This window comes from Pan troglodytes, chromosome 6, assembly GCF_028858775.2.
Source record: "Pan troglodytes isolate AG18354 chromosome 6, NHGRI_mPanTro3-v2.0_pri, whole genome shotgun sequence".
Lineage (NCBI taxonomy): Eukaryota > Metazoa > Chordata > Mammalia > Primates > Hominidae > Pan > Pan troglodytes.
Genome location: NC_072404.2, coordinates 92,303,764 through 92,320,000, shown reverse-complemented (window position 1 = coordinate 92,320,000; position 16,237 = coordinate 92,303,764). Strand labels below are relative to the sequence as shown.

The window sequence follows — 16,237 nt, the reverse complement described above, 5'->3', positions numbered from 1 at the left end:
GTAATTATATAAGTGAAGTTCCTCAAACAATGAATGACATTCTTAAAGAAGTATAACACTTGTTTGACTATAATGAAGAACTTTGGTCTTTTCACAGCTTTATGAAGTTTACATAAAGCATAAATACCACATTTATTTCCCTGTTTCTTATGCCTATCAAATAATCTATCAAAATCCTATGGAGTGATAAAGAAGTTATCTAGTTTTATTTATTTTCTCTACTATGGATATAAAAATCAATATCCCCCTTTAACATAAAGTAATGTGTCTTTATGTAAGTTTCTGTTTACTTAACCATTTGTTTACGTAAGAGTCAACAAGGTTTTATTTAATGTGTGGTCAGCCATAAAGTGATTGCAAAAAAAAAAAAAAAAGAAAGAAAGAAAAAAGAAAAAAGGAAAAAAAAATGACGTAACTAAAATCCAAAGCAAAAGTCATTCTAAAATTTCACAAAGCAGTTTAATATTTAGCATGATTTTTAATATAATGTATCTGTTAGCAGTTTTATTCAATGTGTTTAATATTGAAAGGTTATTTATAATCAGCATAATTTGGAAAAATATTCTTTTCTTTTTCTTTAATGGAAAATTTTCATATAACCCATTTTAACCAGTATTTTCACAAGCAGTTACATCCTTTTCAGTGGAACTCTGATATTTTTTGGAGCTGTAAGAGATCTTACATTATACTTAATTGAATATGTTTAATTCACAGAGGACAGCAATGACTTACCAGGAAATTAAATAATTTAATAGTGTTAAAATTCCAACTAGAAACTATAGTTTGTTTCACTGTGATTCAATTGTGTTTTCTTTACAGTTTTAACACATGCTTACCAACCCATCTCTGCTATCTGATGCATCACACATTGTCTAAGTAAATCCTGGTCCTTTCATTAAATGAGTTTGATCAGAGTCAAAAAGATGCCTATATATAGTCTCCATTCTAATGACTGAATCTAGCCACCGCCACCACCACCAATTGCTTCTTCCAGCTAACCTTTGCAGAGCTTGATGCTTGGTACTGTTTGTCCCTTTGTGAAACTTTCTGTGGCTTTCATGGCCCTCTACTTTCCTTCTCTTTTTGTCTTTCTGATCATACTTTATGAAATCTACTTTGACTATCTCTATGATTTATCTTTGCAAAGTCCAGATGATTTTCCTTGTTTTGTTTTGAGTTCTGTCTTTGTTCCTCCTATGGGAGCTACATGAACAATTTTTGAATCCACTTATGTACCTCTTGTCCCTCTTTTGAGTGTCAGACCTGCATTTTCAAGTACCTAGTCAGTAGTTCTACTTCAAAGCCTCTCTGTAAATGCAAACTCAATATGTCTGACTCTTTTCCACTTCTCTGTAGAAACAGTTTCTGCTTGTAACTTTCTGTTTCACCATCAAGCACCTGTCTCCTGTCTCCCAGTTACTCATCTTCTGAGTGATCTCAGGTCTCTTCTTACCTGTCCTTTGTTCTCCACAATGAAGGTATCACACTTCTGTCTATTAACTCCTGTTCCTCAGGGCACTACCTTACTTACTGCTTTCATGACCTTTTGCCAATTATTTGAGCAATCTAATTACTGGTTAGAATGCCTTCCTTTTCTCCCTTCTCCAGTCTATAGCTGTCAGGTAAATGTTTTCTAGGGTTCAGATAATTGAACTCCATCACTCAGATGTTCCTAACGATTCCCTATTGTGTTTTAAATATATTCCAAACAAGAAGTTTTCAAATATTTTCCTGAATGCAGTACTTTTTTCTTTTATTTTATAACTTTTTCACTTTCTTTTTATTATACTTTTTCTTTCGTTATACAACCTCAATATGTGTATATGTATTTATAAATTTTATGTATGCACTATTTTACTAATATTTACCTTATAAAACATTCACAAAGAATAGAGAATAACTCAGTGAAATAAACTAAAATTACCATTGTTATTATATTTATTTAAATGCAGATAGTAAATACAGATACATTTGATCACCTTAAAAGGTGTTTAATAATGATATTTTAGAGAGAGCACCGATTATGTTTTAATATTTTTTAAGATCTTGGTGTACAATTTTATGATACAGTTATTTGAAATCCAGCTTCAAAGTTAAGCTTATTTTGATGCTTGGATGTTCAGTTTTAATGGCTATTCAGAGCAGAAAAAAAAGATAATTAAAAAGTATATGCTAGAAATGAAAGAAGTAGCTCACAGTTTGTTCTCACTATGTATTGCTACCTTTTTTTTTAAGTGTGGATTGGAAACCAATTATGAAAAAAAGAATTGGCAATTGCACAAATAAGTGTTAACCTTCCTTAATACCAATCATTTGTGTTTGTTAACTATCAGAAAATGTGGGGATTTTAAAATACTTTTTCAACAAATGATTTTAAAACCCATTGCATTTCTTTGTCTAGAAGGTTTTTAAACAGATTAAAATATTCTGTTTTAAAGTTTGTTAAATAAGCAGACACGATAACTTTTCAAAGTGACATTATTTTGTATAGCATAATCATATGATAATTTCCAAATATTTATCTTCAAAGAGCTGTTTCCACATTATAATTTTCTCAAAGAAACAGGTATTGTTTATTTTGCTTTAAATATATAATACCCAGCATATTGCTGACAACTAGTGTTTATTTTCTTGCTATCTAATAAGTATTGTATTACCGAAAAACACTTGGAATCCTCTATTTTTAAGAAAGGATCAAATCTTCACATTCTGCAGCTTTTTAACTAATTTTCCATGAGGTAAACAGTAAATATCTGTGTCATGGTCAAAAATAATGTCATATTCTCTGTCTCAGTACAAAATAAATATTCTTCAAAATATAAAGGTCTTATTAGTATACAGTGTACTATATCAGTAATATCTTGAGGCAGTCTGTCTAATTCTGGCTTACTTGTAATGAATAAATGTTTTTCACATGTACTGCCATCTCCCTAACCTTATTCTTTAAAATTATAATTCCAATCAGAGAAATTACTTCTCAATTTTTAATATTTTTTATTTTAAAAATACACATTTTTTGAATTAAACAAATCACTCTACATTGAGGCTTCATTGGTACATTTTTCCTTGAGGGTTCACAATAGTAATTCTCAAACTATTTTATTATTAATTTAAGAGAAACAGGGAATATTATGAACTGAGTATGTAAAGAAATCTCCATAGTTGGGTTATATTATTATTAGATCTTTTGCTACTTAATTTGTTCTAATAATTTTTTCCCAAACCTTCCACAATTATTTCTTTGTTTCTTCCAACAACATTTGCTGACAAAGGAATGTAGTTTGATTTGTCACTATATTGATTCCACATATTACTTTAGTAATTTTTTCATGGCCAAAAATAAAAAACATTTCCCCATCTGTCATGTGATTTTTCTTATTGAGAAAGAAAATTCAAAAGAAGATTCCAGATGGTTATTATTGAAATTAGTGAAAACTTATAAAGTACTAGAAAACTTATTTGCTGAAAATTACAGAGGTTTGTGATAGTGTCATAATACCACTGGCTTTGATTCAAAGCACGTTCTATATTTAGGGTAAGGTTTGTTATTAGCAATAATAGATGCAGAAACAGATTTCAAATAGCTTTCCTGATAATGTCAAGCATTTTTTACTAACTTCAAGTCAGATCTGATTTAATTTGATGATCACTGTTCTCACCTTGTTATGAAAACTGATGAAAAGCTTGTAACAATATGAAAAGTGTCAACTTTCTTGTGAGTGCATGTGTGTATTTCTTACATTACTAGTTTGATCTTTAACAAATGATTTTTTTTGCAGAATTTTTTTCTACTACTTAGCTATTATAGGAAAGCTGGTTTAGTTAAAACTAGGTGATCTATTGTAACTACAAACCATAAATCTGCATAACTGAACAATAAACTTCAACATAAAGGTGAGCAAGTGAAGTGGTTGCCTCACTGTAACTTCTCTTTATAGTTGGTTGCCTCATTATAACTTCCAGCCTTCTCCCAGGATTCCTCACAGACCATGTGACCAACTGACATGACAAGTAAGATAATAGTATTGTCCATCTATTGATTAAATATTAGTGCAGTTTAATTTATCCTGTATTTTGGATTTAAAAATACAACTAAAATCCTAGTGTCTTCTCATTGTATTCCACTAAAGCACTTTGCATAGATAGCTTCCAGGGTATGTGCACGCCACAGTGGAGACTCCTGTCTAAATGGCTTAGTTGGCTTTCTCAGCCTTCTGGAATCTGGCTCCAGCACAACTTTCAAGCAACCGCTAACATTCCCCATGGGGAGAAATTAAAGAAAAACAGCCAAATATGCCTTTGTGTGATTCCTGAACAAAGCTTGTGCTTTCTCCTTTCTGAACCTGTTCTCAGTTTTTCTACGTGCACTGATGCTGCACCTTCACATCAACTGTGTCAGAAAAAATCCCACCTGAACCTCCAGACCACTTTGCTAGCATGACTTCCATGAGTCTGCCCTTCTATTCCCTAGTGGTAGTCAGTTTTCCTGATGCAGAATTTTCTGCAATGATTAATTTATTAATTAGTTTTTATTTACAGTCAAAACAATACTCTTAATTTACCTCTTACTATTCTGGCTGCTATGTTAAGTACTTCCTTATACAATTATTGATAAGGTTAATATTATGATAGCTTTAGTAAAGATGGGGAAACTGAATTTCTGTGCCCAAGATCACATAGCTGGAAGGCAGAAGTACTAGAATTATAGTCCAGCTCTGATTACAAAGACTGTGCCCTCACCCACTGCACAAGATGTTTTTTCCTATGACACTTTTAGAATACTGCCTTTTCATTATTATAATTATCCATCTCTCTTAGCAACCCTCACTGCTATACCAAACACTTGGTATAATATTTTACTCTATTTATATATGTGTATTATTTAATCATTCATCTAGCTGTCATTTGTGTCATTCATATTATTATAGTACATTGTTTACATTTCTTTGTTGCCACATCATTTTATCACTTCATTCATTCCTATCTTTCAAAATGTTTGTTGAGTAGCATTAAAATTAATCCTGAAGTATAACAATTTGAAAATTACATACACATTTTTAAATTTTTAGTTTAATATTTTAAAAGTCATATTGCTATAGAATTTTATCTTTTTACTTATATACACAAACATAATACTGTTTAAATCTTTATTTGATATAGTACACTAAAATACTCTCCTCATAGAAACCAAACTTGGAACATTCTTCAGCAGGTACTTTTATTTCTGGTTAAAATGATATGAGGGTTAGTATTCAAGTTACATATAGCCAATAAGTGGCTGCCTAATCAGAAATGATAAAAAATAATAATGTTTTCTGTAGTGAGGAGGACTCCCATATTATAGTGCTTAGATGAGAGCATCCGATCTTTCACTCCAGGTCCAGTGAATTTTATTGGCTTAATTTTGTTTGGAGTGTTTCAAACACTCAAATCAGTAATCTGCATTAATGTAAACTTTATGTAAATTATTGAAGATTTGCATTCATTGTTTAATTTTAGCCCGTCAAAATAAATGGAAAATTAAACAAAAACTTAACACTGCATCCTTTCTTTGCACAGTTTTATATGTCATCTAGAATTCAGTTCTTTAACAATATTCAAAAAACATTCTGTTTGCCTTCAATATGGAAGGCTTTTGTGAAAAGAGCAAAACCAAATTTGGCAGTGCAGATATGTCTTGGCACATTCTCCACTACTAGTGAAGGCCTCAAGATACACCACCATGGGAAGAGATCCAAATGGGGCTCCGATCGTCACTGCCTCTCAGTGACCAGTCTGCAGCTCAATAAATGGCAGGGGGTTATTGGAAGGGAAAGGAAAAAAAGCCTGGAGAGTAAACACTTTGCCAACTTGCCACCTTATAATATGCAAAAGTTATTTAGGGGGAAAAAATCATTGCAGCATCACCACCGTAGGTAAACAATGATGAAATCCTGTGAGGAGTGTGGAGGGAGGAGACCAGGCAGTGAGTGAGAGGAGGAATAAGTGGGTAAGACGTGGTGCTGAGTGAAGAAGAAAAGCATGAACACAAGGAAAAGGCACATAAGGGAGATTGCAGGGCTGGTATTTTGATATTTATGTGTATTAATCTTCTGTCTAATGTCACTTAATTTCCCTTGTTACATTATATAAGTCTGGTCCTAATCTGTTTTGTATAATATCAGTAGAACCTTCAGAATCCATTATATAAAACCGTAACTTTTTAAATGGTCCTCTGAATTGTTACATATAACCATGGTCACATTTCTTTCATATATGCATGTTTTATGACATTGTTACATATTTTCATATATGTAGACACAAAATAAAGAATACACATGGCCAGGCACGGTGGCTCACGCCTGTAATCCCAGGATTTTGGGAGGCCGAGGTGGGCGGATCACGAGGTCAGGAGTTCGAGATCAGCCTAACCAACATGGTGAAACCCGTCTCTACTAAAAATACAAAAATTAGCCAGGCGTGGTGGCACATGCCTGTAATCCCAGCTACTCAGGAGGCTGAGGCAGGAGAATGGCTTGAACCCAGGAGGCGGAGGTGGCAGTGAGCCAAGATCGAGCCACTGCACTTCAGCCTGGGTGACAGAGCGTGACTCCATCTAAAAAAAAATAGTAAGAAGAAAACTAAGAAGACACATGACATTATCAAAGTTTGATTGTGAAAGATCATTTTCTTGACCTTTTATTCACAAGGAGCTTAAGTACCCCACCCCCATCATGATGGTGTTTACTGTAACTCAGTAAAGGGAGGATGGGGCTAGGGTTAAAAAAAGATAAACAAGGAAGGACATAGAAATTATACTGAATTCCAAAAAATGTGCTCTGGAATTTTCTGGGATGTAATGAAATGGAAATGTCTCTCCACTATAACCATCCAGAAAACATTTATTAGAAGGCAGCTTCACCATTGCTTGCCACTTCAATATGAGAAAGGAGCTGAAATGAGTTAAGTGCTCATCAACCGTCCTGCTATAGTCTCACAACTGCAGATAAGAAATTCTTTACTGGAAAGACATTCAAATTGGTACAGTATAGTTAATTCTAGGTGAACACTGAAGAGTAGGCATTAGTTTTTGCACTAAAGTTGTTAAGAATATATCACACTGTCTTTTTTAATTGAGTAACATTGTAAATTCAGCAAAATCATTTTACCCTGTAATATGCTCAGGATAGATCATTGACCATGCATAATAAAGGTATATATTTAGATGAAAATGAATGTAAAATGAGCATCAAGCCAACACTATTTATATTTGATAACTCTAACTAGAAAAAGGAGAAGAAAAGAAGGAGGGAGGGAAGGATGGGGAGAGGGAGGGAGGAAAGGAAGGAAGGAAGGAGGAAGGAAGGAAGAAGGGAGGAAGGAAGGAAGAAGGAAGGAAGGATGAAGGAAGGAAGGGTGAAGGAAGGAGTATGTTTGTTGTGCAACCTTACATCTGTTTACTTGGGCCATAGTTAGATCAGAAGAGCTCATGCCAACACACACTGAAAATATTGAGACAGTACAAGATACAGACTTAGTGGAATTAAGGTGGCCTCACAGGCTAGAATGAGCTATAGCATGCTCTTAGGCAGCTGTTCCCCTAACCCCTCCTTTCTGTAGGCTGTGAGACTATTGTGACACTCTCCTTTAAACAGGACAACTAATTGAATCAGTTTTATTTTGCTCATATATATTTTTAATTAGCAAAAAAGTCTTTATGCAACAAGTCTCTATATTTAATGTTTATTTAAGGCCTCTCTGATTCTTGAATCTAAATTGTTGTCATGGCATCGTCATAGCCCAAGAAAGGCAACAAGTTCAAGGTTGTGGTGTGTTGCTAAGGGTCCCAGATCTCTGGAAAGCCCATGCTCCCGCTCACAAAAGCTATTTATTGTTTAAGGAAGCTGCTTTTCAAGGTAAAACAAGATTTCAAAATCAGAAGGTATTTGTAAGTGACATTAGTGAAACACCTTTGAGATGAGATGCTGAAGATAAATGTGATTAACAACTCTATAGAAATAACAGCTGGATATTTCTCTTTAACTGAACCGATGAGTCAGACCAATTATTGTATAACTTTCTCAAAGTACATAATTTCTAAACATTCATTCCAAGTGATGTAGAGTAATGATAATAACAATAATACCAAGTATATATAGTGTTTCATAACTTTCAAAATGTCTCTTAAAAGCAGTGCCTTGTTTGAATCATTTGACAAGAATGATAAAAAAATTATTTGTGGTACATGGCATATATGTTATTATGACATGTTACTTGCTTTTTTTTGTTTAATAAATTCTCCAACATCCCTTACAACTTGCAGCCAGGCACAAAGCCCGTTGTCTGATGCTTTCTTGAACTTTACCTGACCTCATAATCCAAAAGTATAAATTATGTTAATAGAAAATTTATCTTTAAATATATTCATCACAATTTATAAACTTTATCCTAAAGCAAATTTATTGAGAAAAGTAATCATATTTTTGAGGGAAAATGACATTGAAGTGTGAAAAGGTAGAGTATTTATGAAAGAAGATCAAATATCATTGAGAATTGACATTTAATGAAATTTAGTTTAAATGGAAACTAACCTTATCAACGCATATCAACAATATTTTTCTCAAACTTTTAAAAAATACTGAGATATGGTTGAAAAAATTTTCCAAAATTATTTTTCAGTTCCTAATAGTTATTTGGTAGTAATGGAGAGGCCATGTTTTTTGTTTAACCATGTTAAGTTTTCCTGTATCTTTATCTCCTTGCTTAGGAAAAGGAAGATGACAAATCAGACACCTCAAGTTCTCAGCAGCCTAAAAGCCCCCAAGGTCTGAGCGACACGGGATATTCTTCCGATGGAATATCAAGCTCACTTGGTGAAATTCCAAGTCTTATTCCAACTGATGAAAAGGATATTCTCAAGGGACTCAAAAAGGACTCTTTTTCACAAGAAAGCAGCCCTTCCAGCCCCTCAGATTTGGCTAAGTTAGAAAGTACAGTCCTATCTATTTTGGAAGCTCAAGCAAGTACACTTGCTGATGAAAAGTCAGAAAAGAAAACACAACCCCATGAAGTTTCTCCTGAACAGCCTAAAGACCAAGAGAAAACTCAGAGTTTATCTGAAACCTTGGAAATTACTATTTCAGAAGAGGAGATCAAAGAGAGTCAAGAAGAAAGGAAAGACACTTTTAAAAAAGATAGCCAACAAGATATTCCTTCCAGCAAGGACCATAAAGAGAAGTCTGAGTTTGTTGATGACATAACTACTAGAAGAGAGCCTTATGATTCAGTTGAAGAGAGTAGTGAAAGTGAAAACTCACCTGTTCCACAAAGAAAACGAAGAACTAGTGTTGGCTCATCAAGCAGTGATGAGTATAAACAGGAAGACAGCCAAGGATCAGGGGAAGAGGAGGACTTCATTCGAAAACAAATCATAGAAATGAGTGCTGATGAAGATGCTTCAGGTTCTGAAGATGATGAGTTCATCAGAAACCAGCTCAAAGAGATTAGTAGCAGTACTGAGAGCCAGAAGAAGGAAGAAACAAAGGGAAAAGGCAAAATAACAGCAGGGAAACACAGACGACTGACTCGAAAAAGTAGCACAAGCATTGATGAAGATGCAGGAAGACGTCACTCATGGCATGATGAAGACGATGAAGCATTTGATGAAAGTCCTGAACTTAAATACAGAGAAACTAAAAGTCAGGAAAGTGAAGAACTTGTAGTTGCTGGAGGAGGAGGGCTACGCCGATTTAAAACAATTGAGCTCAACAGTACAATAGCAGATAAATATTCTGCAGAGTCATCACAGAAAAAAACAAGTTTGTATTTTGATGAAGAGCCAGAATTGGAAATGGAAAGCCTGACAGACTCACCTGAAGATAGGTCAAGGGGAGAGGGATCTTCGAGTCTGCATGCTTCCAGCTTCACTCCTGGTACATCCCCTACATCAGTATCATCACTTGATGAGGACAGTGACAGTAGCCCGAGTCACAAAAAAGGCGAGAGCAAACAGCAACGCAAAGCTCGGCACAGACCACATGGCCCTCTTTTGCCTACTATTGAAGATTCTTCAGAGGAAGAAGAATTGAGAGAGGAAGAAGAATTATTAAAGGAGCAAGAAAAGCAGAGGGAAATAGAACAGCAACAAAGAAAGAGTTCTAGTAAAAAATCAAAGAAAGACAAAGATGAACTTCGAGCTCAGAGAAGAAGGGAAAGGCCAAAGACACCACCTAGTAATCTCTCTCCCATTGAAGATGCATCTCCGACAGAAGAGTTACGTCAGGCTGCAGAAATGGAGGAGCTCCATAGATCTTCTTGTTCTGAATATTCACCTAGCATAGAGTCAGACCCAGAAGGTTTTGAAATAAGCCCGGAAAAAATAATAGAAGTACAAAAAGTTTATAAATTGCCCACAGCTGTTTCATTATACTCACCAACAGATGAGCAATCTATTATGCAGAAAGAAGGTAGCCAAAAGGCGTTAAAAAGTGCTGAGGAGATGTATGAAGAAATGATGCATAAAACACACAAATACAAAGCTTTTCCAGCTGCAAATGAACGAGATGAAGTGTTTGAAAAAGAGCCTTTGTATGGTGGGATGCTAATAGAGGATTATATTTATGAATCTTTAGTAGAAGATACGTACAATGGATCGGTAGATGGCAGTCTGCTAACAAGGCAAGAAGAAGAAAATGGATTTATGCAGCAGAAAGGAAGAGAGCAAAAGATAAGACTTTCAGAACAGATTTATGAAGATCCTATGCAGAAAATTACAGACCTCCAGAAAGAGTTTTATGAGTTAGAAAGCTTACATTCTGTTGTGCCTCAGGAAGATATTGTTTCAAGCTCTTTTATCATCCCAGAAAGCCATGAGATAGTGGACCTGGGTACTATGGTAACTTCTACAGAAGAAGAAAGGAAACTACTAGATGCTGATGCTGCCTATGAAGAACTTATGAAGAGGCAACAGATGCAATTAACACCTGGATCTAGCCCAACCCAGGCCCCCATTGGTGAGGATATGACAGAGTCCACCATGGACTTTGACAGAATGCCAGATGCCTCTTTGACATCAAGTGTTCTCTCAGGAGCGTCTCTTACAGATTCGACCAGCAGTGCAACACTCTCTATCCCAGATGTTAAAATAACCCAACATTTTTCAACAGAAGAAATTGAGGATGAATATGTAACCGATTATACAAGAGAAATTCAAGAGATAATTGCCCATGAATCGCTGATTTTGACCTACTCGGAGCCTTCAGAAAGTGCTACATCTGTCCCACCCTCTGACACACCTTCTCTCACATCATCTGTTTCTTCGGTCTGTACCACAGATAGCTCTTCACCCATTACTACCCTGGATAGCATAACCACAGTTTATACAGAGCCAGTGGACATGATAACTAAACTTGAAGATTCTGAGGAAATTTCTTCATCAACTTACTTTCCAGGCAGCATTATAGACTATCCAGAAGAAATAAGTGTATCTTTAGATCGGACTGCCACACCAGATGGTAGAGCTAGTGCTGATCATATTGTTATTTCCTTATCTGATATGGCATCTTCTATCATAGAATCTGTAGTACCTAAACCTGAAGGGCCAGTTGCTGACACTATTTCTACTGACTTACCTATATCTGAAAAGGACCCAGTGAAGAAAGCCAAGAAGGAAACTGGGAATGGAATCATTCTGGAAGTTTTGGAAGCTTACAGAGATAAAAAGGAGTTGGAGGCCGAACTAACAAAAAGTAGCTTATCCGAAACCGTGTTTGATCACCCACCTTCTTCTGTAATAGCCCTTCCAATGAAAGAGCAGCTTTCAACTACATACTTTACATCTGGAGAGACCTTTGGTCAGGAAAAACCTGCATCTCAGTTACCATCTGGCAGTCCTTCTGTTTCCTCTCTTCCAGCTAAACCTCGCCCATTCTTTAGAAGTTCTTCTTTGGATATATCAGCTCAACCTCCTCCCCCTCCTCCCCCTCCCCCTCCCCCTCCTCCTCCACCACCACCCCCTCCTCCCCCACCACTTCCTCCACCAACTTCACCTAAGCCAACTATTCTTCCTAAAAAAAAGTTAACAGTTGCAGCTCCAGTGACTACAGCTACACCTCTGTTTGATGCTGTTACTACTCTAGAGACCACAGCTGTTCTGAGAAGTAATGGATTACCTGTTACAAGAATATGTACCACTGCACCTCCTCCTGTTCCTCCTAAGCCATCTTCAATTCCATCTGGACTTGTATTTACCCACAGGCCTGAGCCAAGCAAACCTCCAATCGCCCCCAAACCAGTGATTCCTCAGCTTCCAACAACTACACAAAAACCAACAGATATACACCCCAAACCAACAGGCCTATCTTTAACTTCAAGTATGACCTTAAATTTAGTGACTTCAGCAGATTATAAATTGCCTTCCCCTACCTCCCCACTTTCCCCACACTCCAACAAGTCTTCACCAAGATTTTCCAAATCCCTCACAGAAACTTATGTAGTTATTACATTGCCATCTGAACCAGGGACTCCAACAGATTCTTCTGCTAGTCAAGCAATTACCAGTTGGCCCTTGGGATCACCCTCCAAAGATCTGGTTTCTGTTGAACCTGTGTTTTCTGTAGTTCCTCCTGTGACAGCTGTAGAAATTCCAATTTCTTCAGAACAGACCTTCTACATCTCTGGAGCTTTACAGACATTTTCTGCTACCCCTGTCACAGCACCCTCTTCATTTCAAGCAGCTCCCACATCAGTTACACAGTTTCTCACTACTGAAGTTTCCAAGACTGAGGTTTCAGCAACCAGAAGTGCAGCTCCTAGTGTTGGTCTCAGCAGCATTTCCATAACAATTCCTCCAGAGCCTCTTGCTCTAGATAACATACATTTAGAGAAGCCTCAGTATAAAGAAGATGGAAAATTGCAACTTGTTGGTGATGTAATTGATTTGCGTACAGTACCAAAGGTAGAAGTTAAAACAACTGATAAATGTATTGATCTTTCTGCTTCTACAATGGATGTGAAAAGGCAGATCACAGCAAATGAAGTTTATGGGAAACAAATTAGTGCTGTCCAACCCTCTATTATAAATCTTAGTGTGACATCATCAATAGTGACTCCTGTATCTCTGGCCACTGAGACAGTGACCTTTGTCACATGCACAGCTAGTGCAAGTTACACTACAGGCACAGAAAGCCTAGTGGGTGCAGAACATGCAATGACAACACCACTCCAGCTTACAACATCAAAGCATGCTGAGCCCCCATACAGGATACCAAGTGACCAGGTCTTTCCTATAGCTAGGGAAGAAGCACCAATAAACTTATCTCTAGGTACTCCAGCACATGCAGTGACATTGGCTATTACAAAACCTGTCACTGTGCCTCCTGTTGGTGTCACAAATGGATGGACTGATAGCACCGTATCCCAGGGGATCACTGATGGGGAAGTAGTGGATCTCAGTACAACCAAGTCTCACAGAACAGTCGTAACAATGGATGAGTCTACTTCAAGTGTGATGACCAAAATAATAGAAGATGATGAAAAACCAGTTGATTTAACCGCAGGGAGAAGAGCTGTGTGCTGTGATGTGGTTTATAAATTACCATTTGGAAGGAGCTGCACAGCACAGCAGCCTGCAACTACTCTTCCTGAGGATCGTTTTGGTTATAGGGATGACCACTATCAGTATGATCGATCAGGGCCATATGGTTATAGAGGGATTGGGGGAATGAAGCCTTCCATGTCTGACACAAATTTAGCAGAAGCTGGACATTTTTTCTATAAAAGTAAGAATGCTTTTGATTATTCTGAAGGAACTGACACAGCAGTAGATCTGACTTCAGGGAGAGTTACTACAGGTCAGTACGATGTGGCAGCAGACCTTTCCTTGAAATATCATTATGGTGTTCCTCATCTCATTTCAGGATGAAAATGTGGCTTCTTTTCCAGTTTTGTTACTTTTTCTCTTTCTTTGGATGTTATAGCAGCATATTTTGGAGTACATGTGCGCTTTTGTTCCTTCATTTTAAAAAAAATTTGTTCTGCTCAAAATCACCTGCATGCGCCTGCATGTTCAACATTGCTTTCATTCCGCATCTAATTAGGTTACCCTGTGGATTTGCATGCAGTCTCATTCATTATGTTCATCAAGATGAGAGGGTTTTCAAACTCAAAAAGCATCATTCATTCTGGGAACTGGACTATAACTCTGCCCTGTATTTCAGGTGAGGTAATGGATTATTCAAGCAAGACTACAGGTCCATATCCAGAAACACGACAAGTCATTTCAGGAGCTGGGATTAGTACCCCACAATATTCCACAGCAAGAATGACACCACCACCAGGACCCCAGTATTGTGTGGGGAGTGTTTTGAGGTCATCTAATGGTGTTGTCTATTCTTCAGTAGCAACTCCAACACCCTCTACATTTGCTATCACCACACAACCTGGCTCCATTTTCAGCACCACAGTGAGGGATTTGTCTGGTATTCATACGGCTGATGCAGTGACTTCATTACCTGCCATGCACCATAGCCAGCCAATGCCTAGATCATATTTTATAACAACAGGTGCATCTGAAACGGACATTGCAGTAACTGGTATTGATATCAGTGCCAGTTTGCAAACTATTACTATGGAGTCTCTTACTGCTGAGACGATAGACTCTGTTCCCACTTTAACCACAGCATCCGAAGTGTTTCCTGAAGTGGTGGGAGATGAAAGTGCTCTTTTAATTGTCCCTGAAGAAGATAAACAACAGCAGCAGCTAGACTTGGAGCGTGAGCTCCTGGAACTGGAGAAAATTAAGCAACAGCGCTTTGCTGAGGAATTGGAGTGGGAACGTCAGGAAATTCAAAGGTTCCGAGAACAAGAAAAGATCATGGTTCAGAAAAAGTTGGAGGAGCTGCAGTCTATGAAGCAACACCTTCTCTATCAGCAAGAAGAAGAGCGGCAAGCCCAGTTCATGATGAGGCAGGAGACGTTAGCTCAGCAACAGTTACAGCTTGAGCAGATCCAACAGCTGCAACAACAGCTTCACCAGCAGCTGGAGGAGCAAAAGATTCGGCAGATCTACCAGTATAACTATGACCCTTCTGGAACTGCTTCTCCACAAACCACTACAGAGCAGGCAATTTTGGAAGGTCAGTATGCTGCTCCGGAAGGCAGTCAATTTTGGGCAACTGAAGATGCAACCACCACAGCTTCAGCTGTTGTGGCAATTGAAATACCACAAAGCCAAGGATGGTACACCGTTCAGTCTGATGGTGTTACTCAGTACATTGCCCCACCTGGTATCCTGAGCACTGTTTCAGAAATACCTCTAACAGATGTTGTTGTGAAAGAGGAAAAACAACCCAAAAAGAGAAGTTCTGGAGCTAAAGTCCGAGGACAGTATGATGACATGGGAGAAAATATGACAGATGATCCCCGAAGTTTTAAAAAGATAGTGGACAGTGGTGTACAAACGGATGACGAAGATGCCACAGATCGGAGCTATGTGAGTAGGAGAAGGAGAACTAAAAAGAGTGTGGATACAAGCGTCCAAACTGATGATGAAGATCAGGATGAGTGGGATATGCCTACTAGATCAAGGAGGAAAGCTCGTGTAGGGAAATATGGTGACAGCATGACAGAGGCTGACAAGACCAAACCCCTTTCCAAAGTCTCCAGCATAGCAGTTCAAACGGTAGCAGAGATATCTGTGCAAACTGAACCAGTTGGAACCATAAGAACACCCTCCATACGGGCACGAGTGGATGCCAAGGTAGAAATAATTAAACACATTTCAGCACCTGAAAAGACTTACAAAGGGGGCAGTTTAGGATGTCAAACAGAAGCAGATTCAGACACACAAAGTCCTCAATATCTGAGTGCCACATCTCCACCCAAAGACAAGAAACGCCCAACACCTTTAGAGATTGGTTATTCATCTCACCTCCGGGCAGATTCCACAGTACAGCTGGCTCCTTCCCCACCCAAATCCCCCAAAGTCCTTTACTCACCCATCTCACCACTTTCACCAGGCAAAGCCTTAGAATCAGCCTTTGTACCTTATGAAAAACCCCTCCCTGATGATATAAGTCCACAGAAAGTACTGCATCCAGATATGGCTAAAGTTCCCCCAGCAAGTCCTAAGACAGCCAAGATGATGCAGCGTTCTATGTCTGACCCCAAGCCTCTGAGTCCAACAGCAGACGAAAGTTCCAGGGCTCCTTTTCAGTATACCGAGGGCTATACGGTAAGAGTGATTCTTTTCAGTTGGAAG

The 16,237-nt window shown here is 37.6% G+C and overlaps 1 protein-coding gene across 1 annotated transcript in view; it reads left to right on the top strand.

Annotated features, from left to right (window-relative positions):
* Nucleotides 1–16,237, top strand: part of PCLO (piccolo presynaptic cytomatrix protein) — a 412,549-nt gene that overhangs the window by 197,724 nt on the left and 198,588 nt on the right. The window contains exons 5-6 of the mRNA XM_001160384.8: nucleotides 8,747–13,829; nucleotides 14,196–16,210. Of these exons, the coding sequence (XP_001160384.5) occupies nucleotides 8,747–13,829; nucleotides 14,196–16,210 (7,098 nt within the window). The remainder of the gene's footprint in view (nucleotides 1–8,746; nucleotides 13,830–14,195; nucleotides 16,211–16,237) is intronic.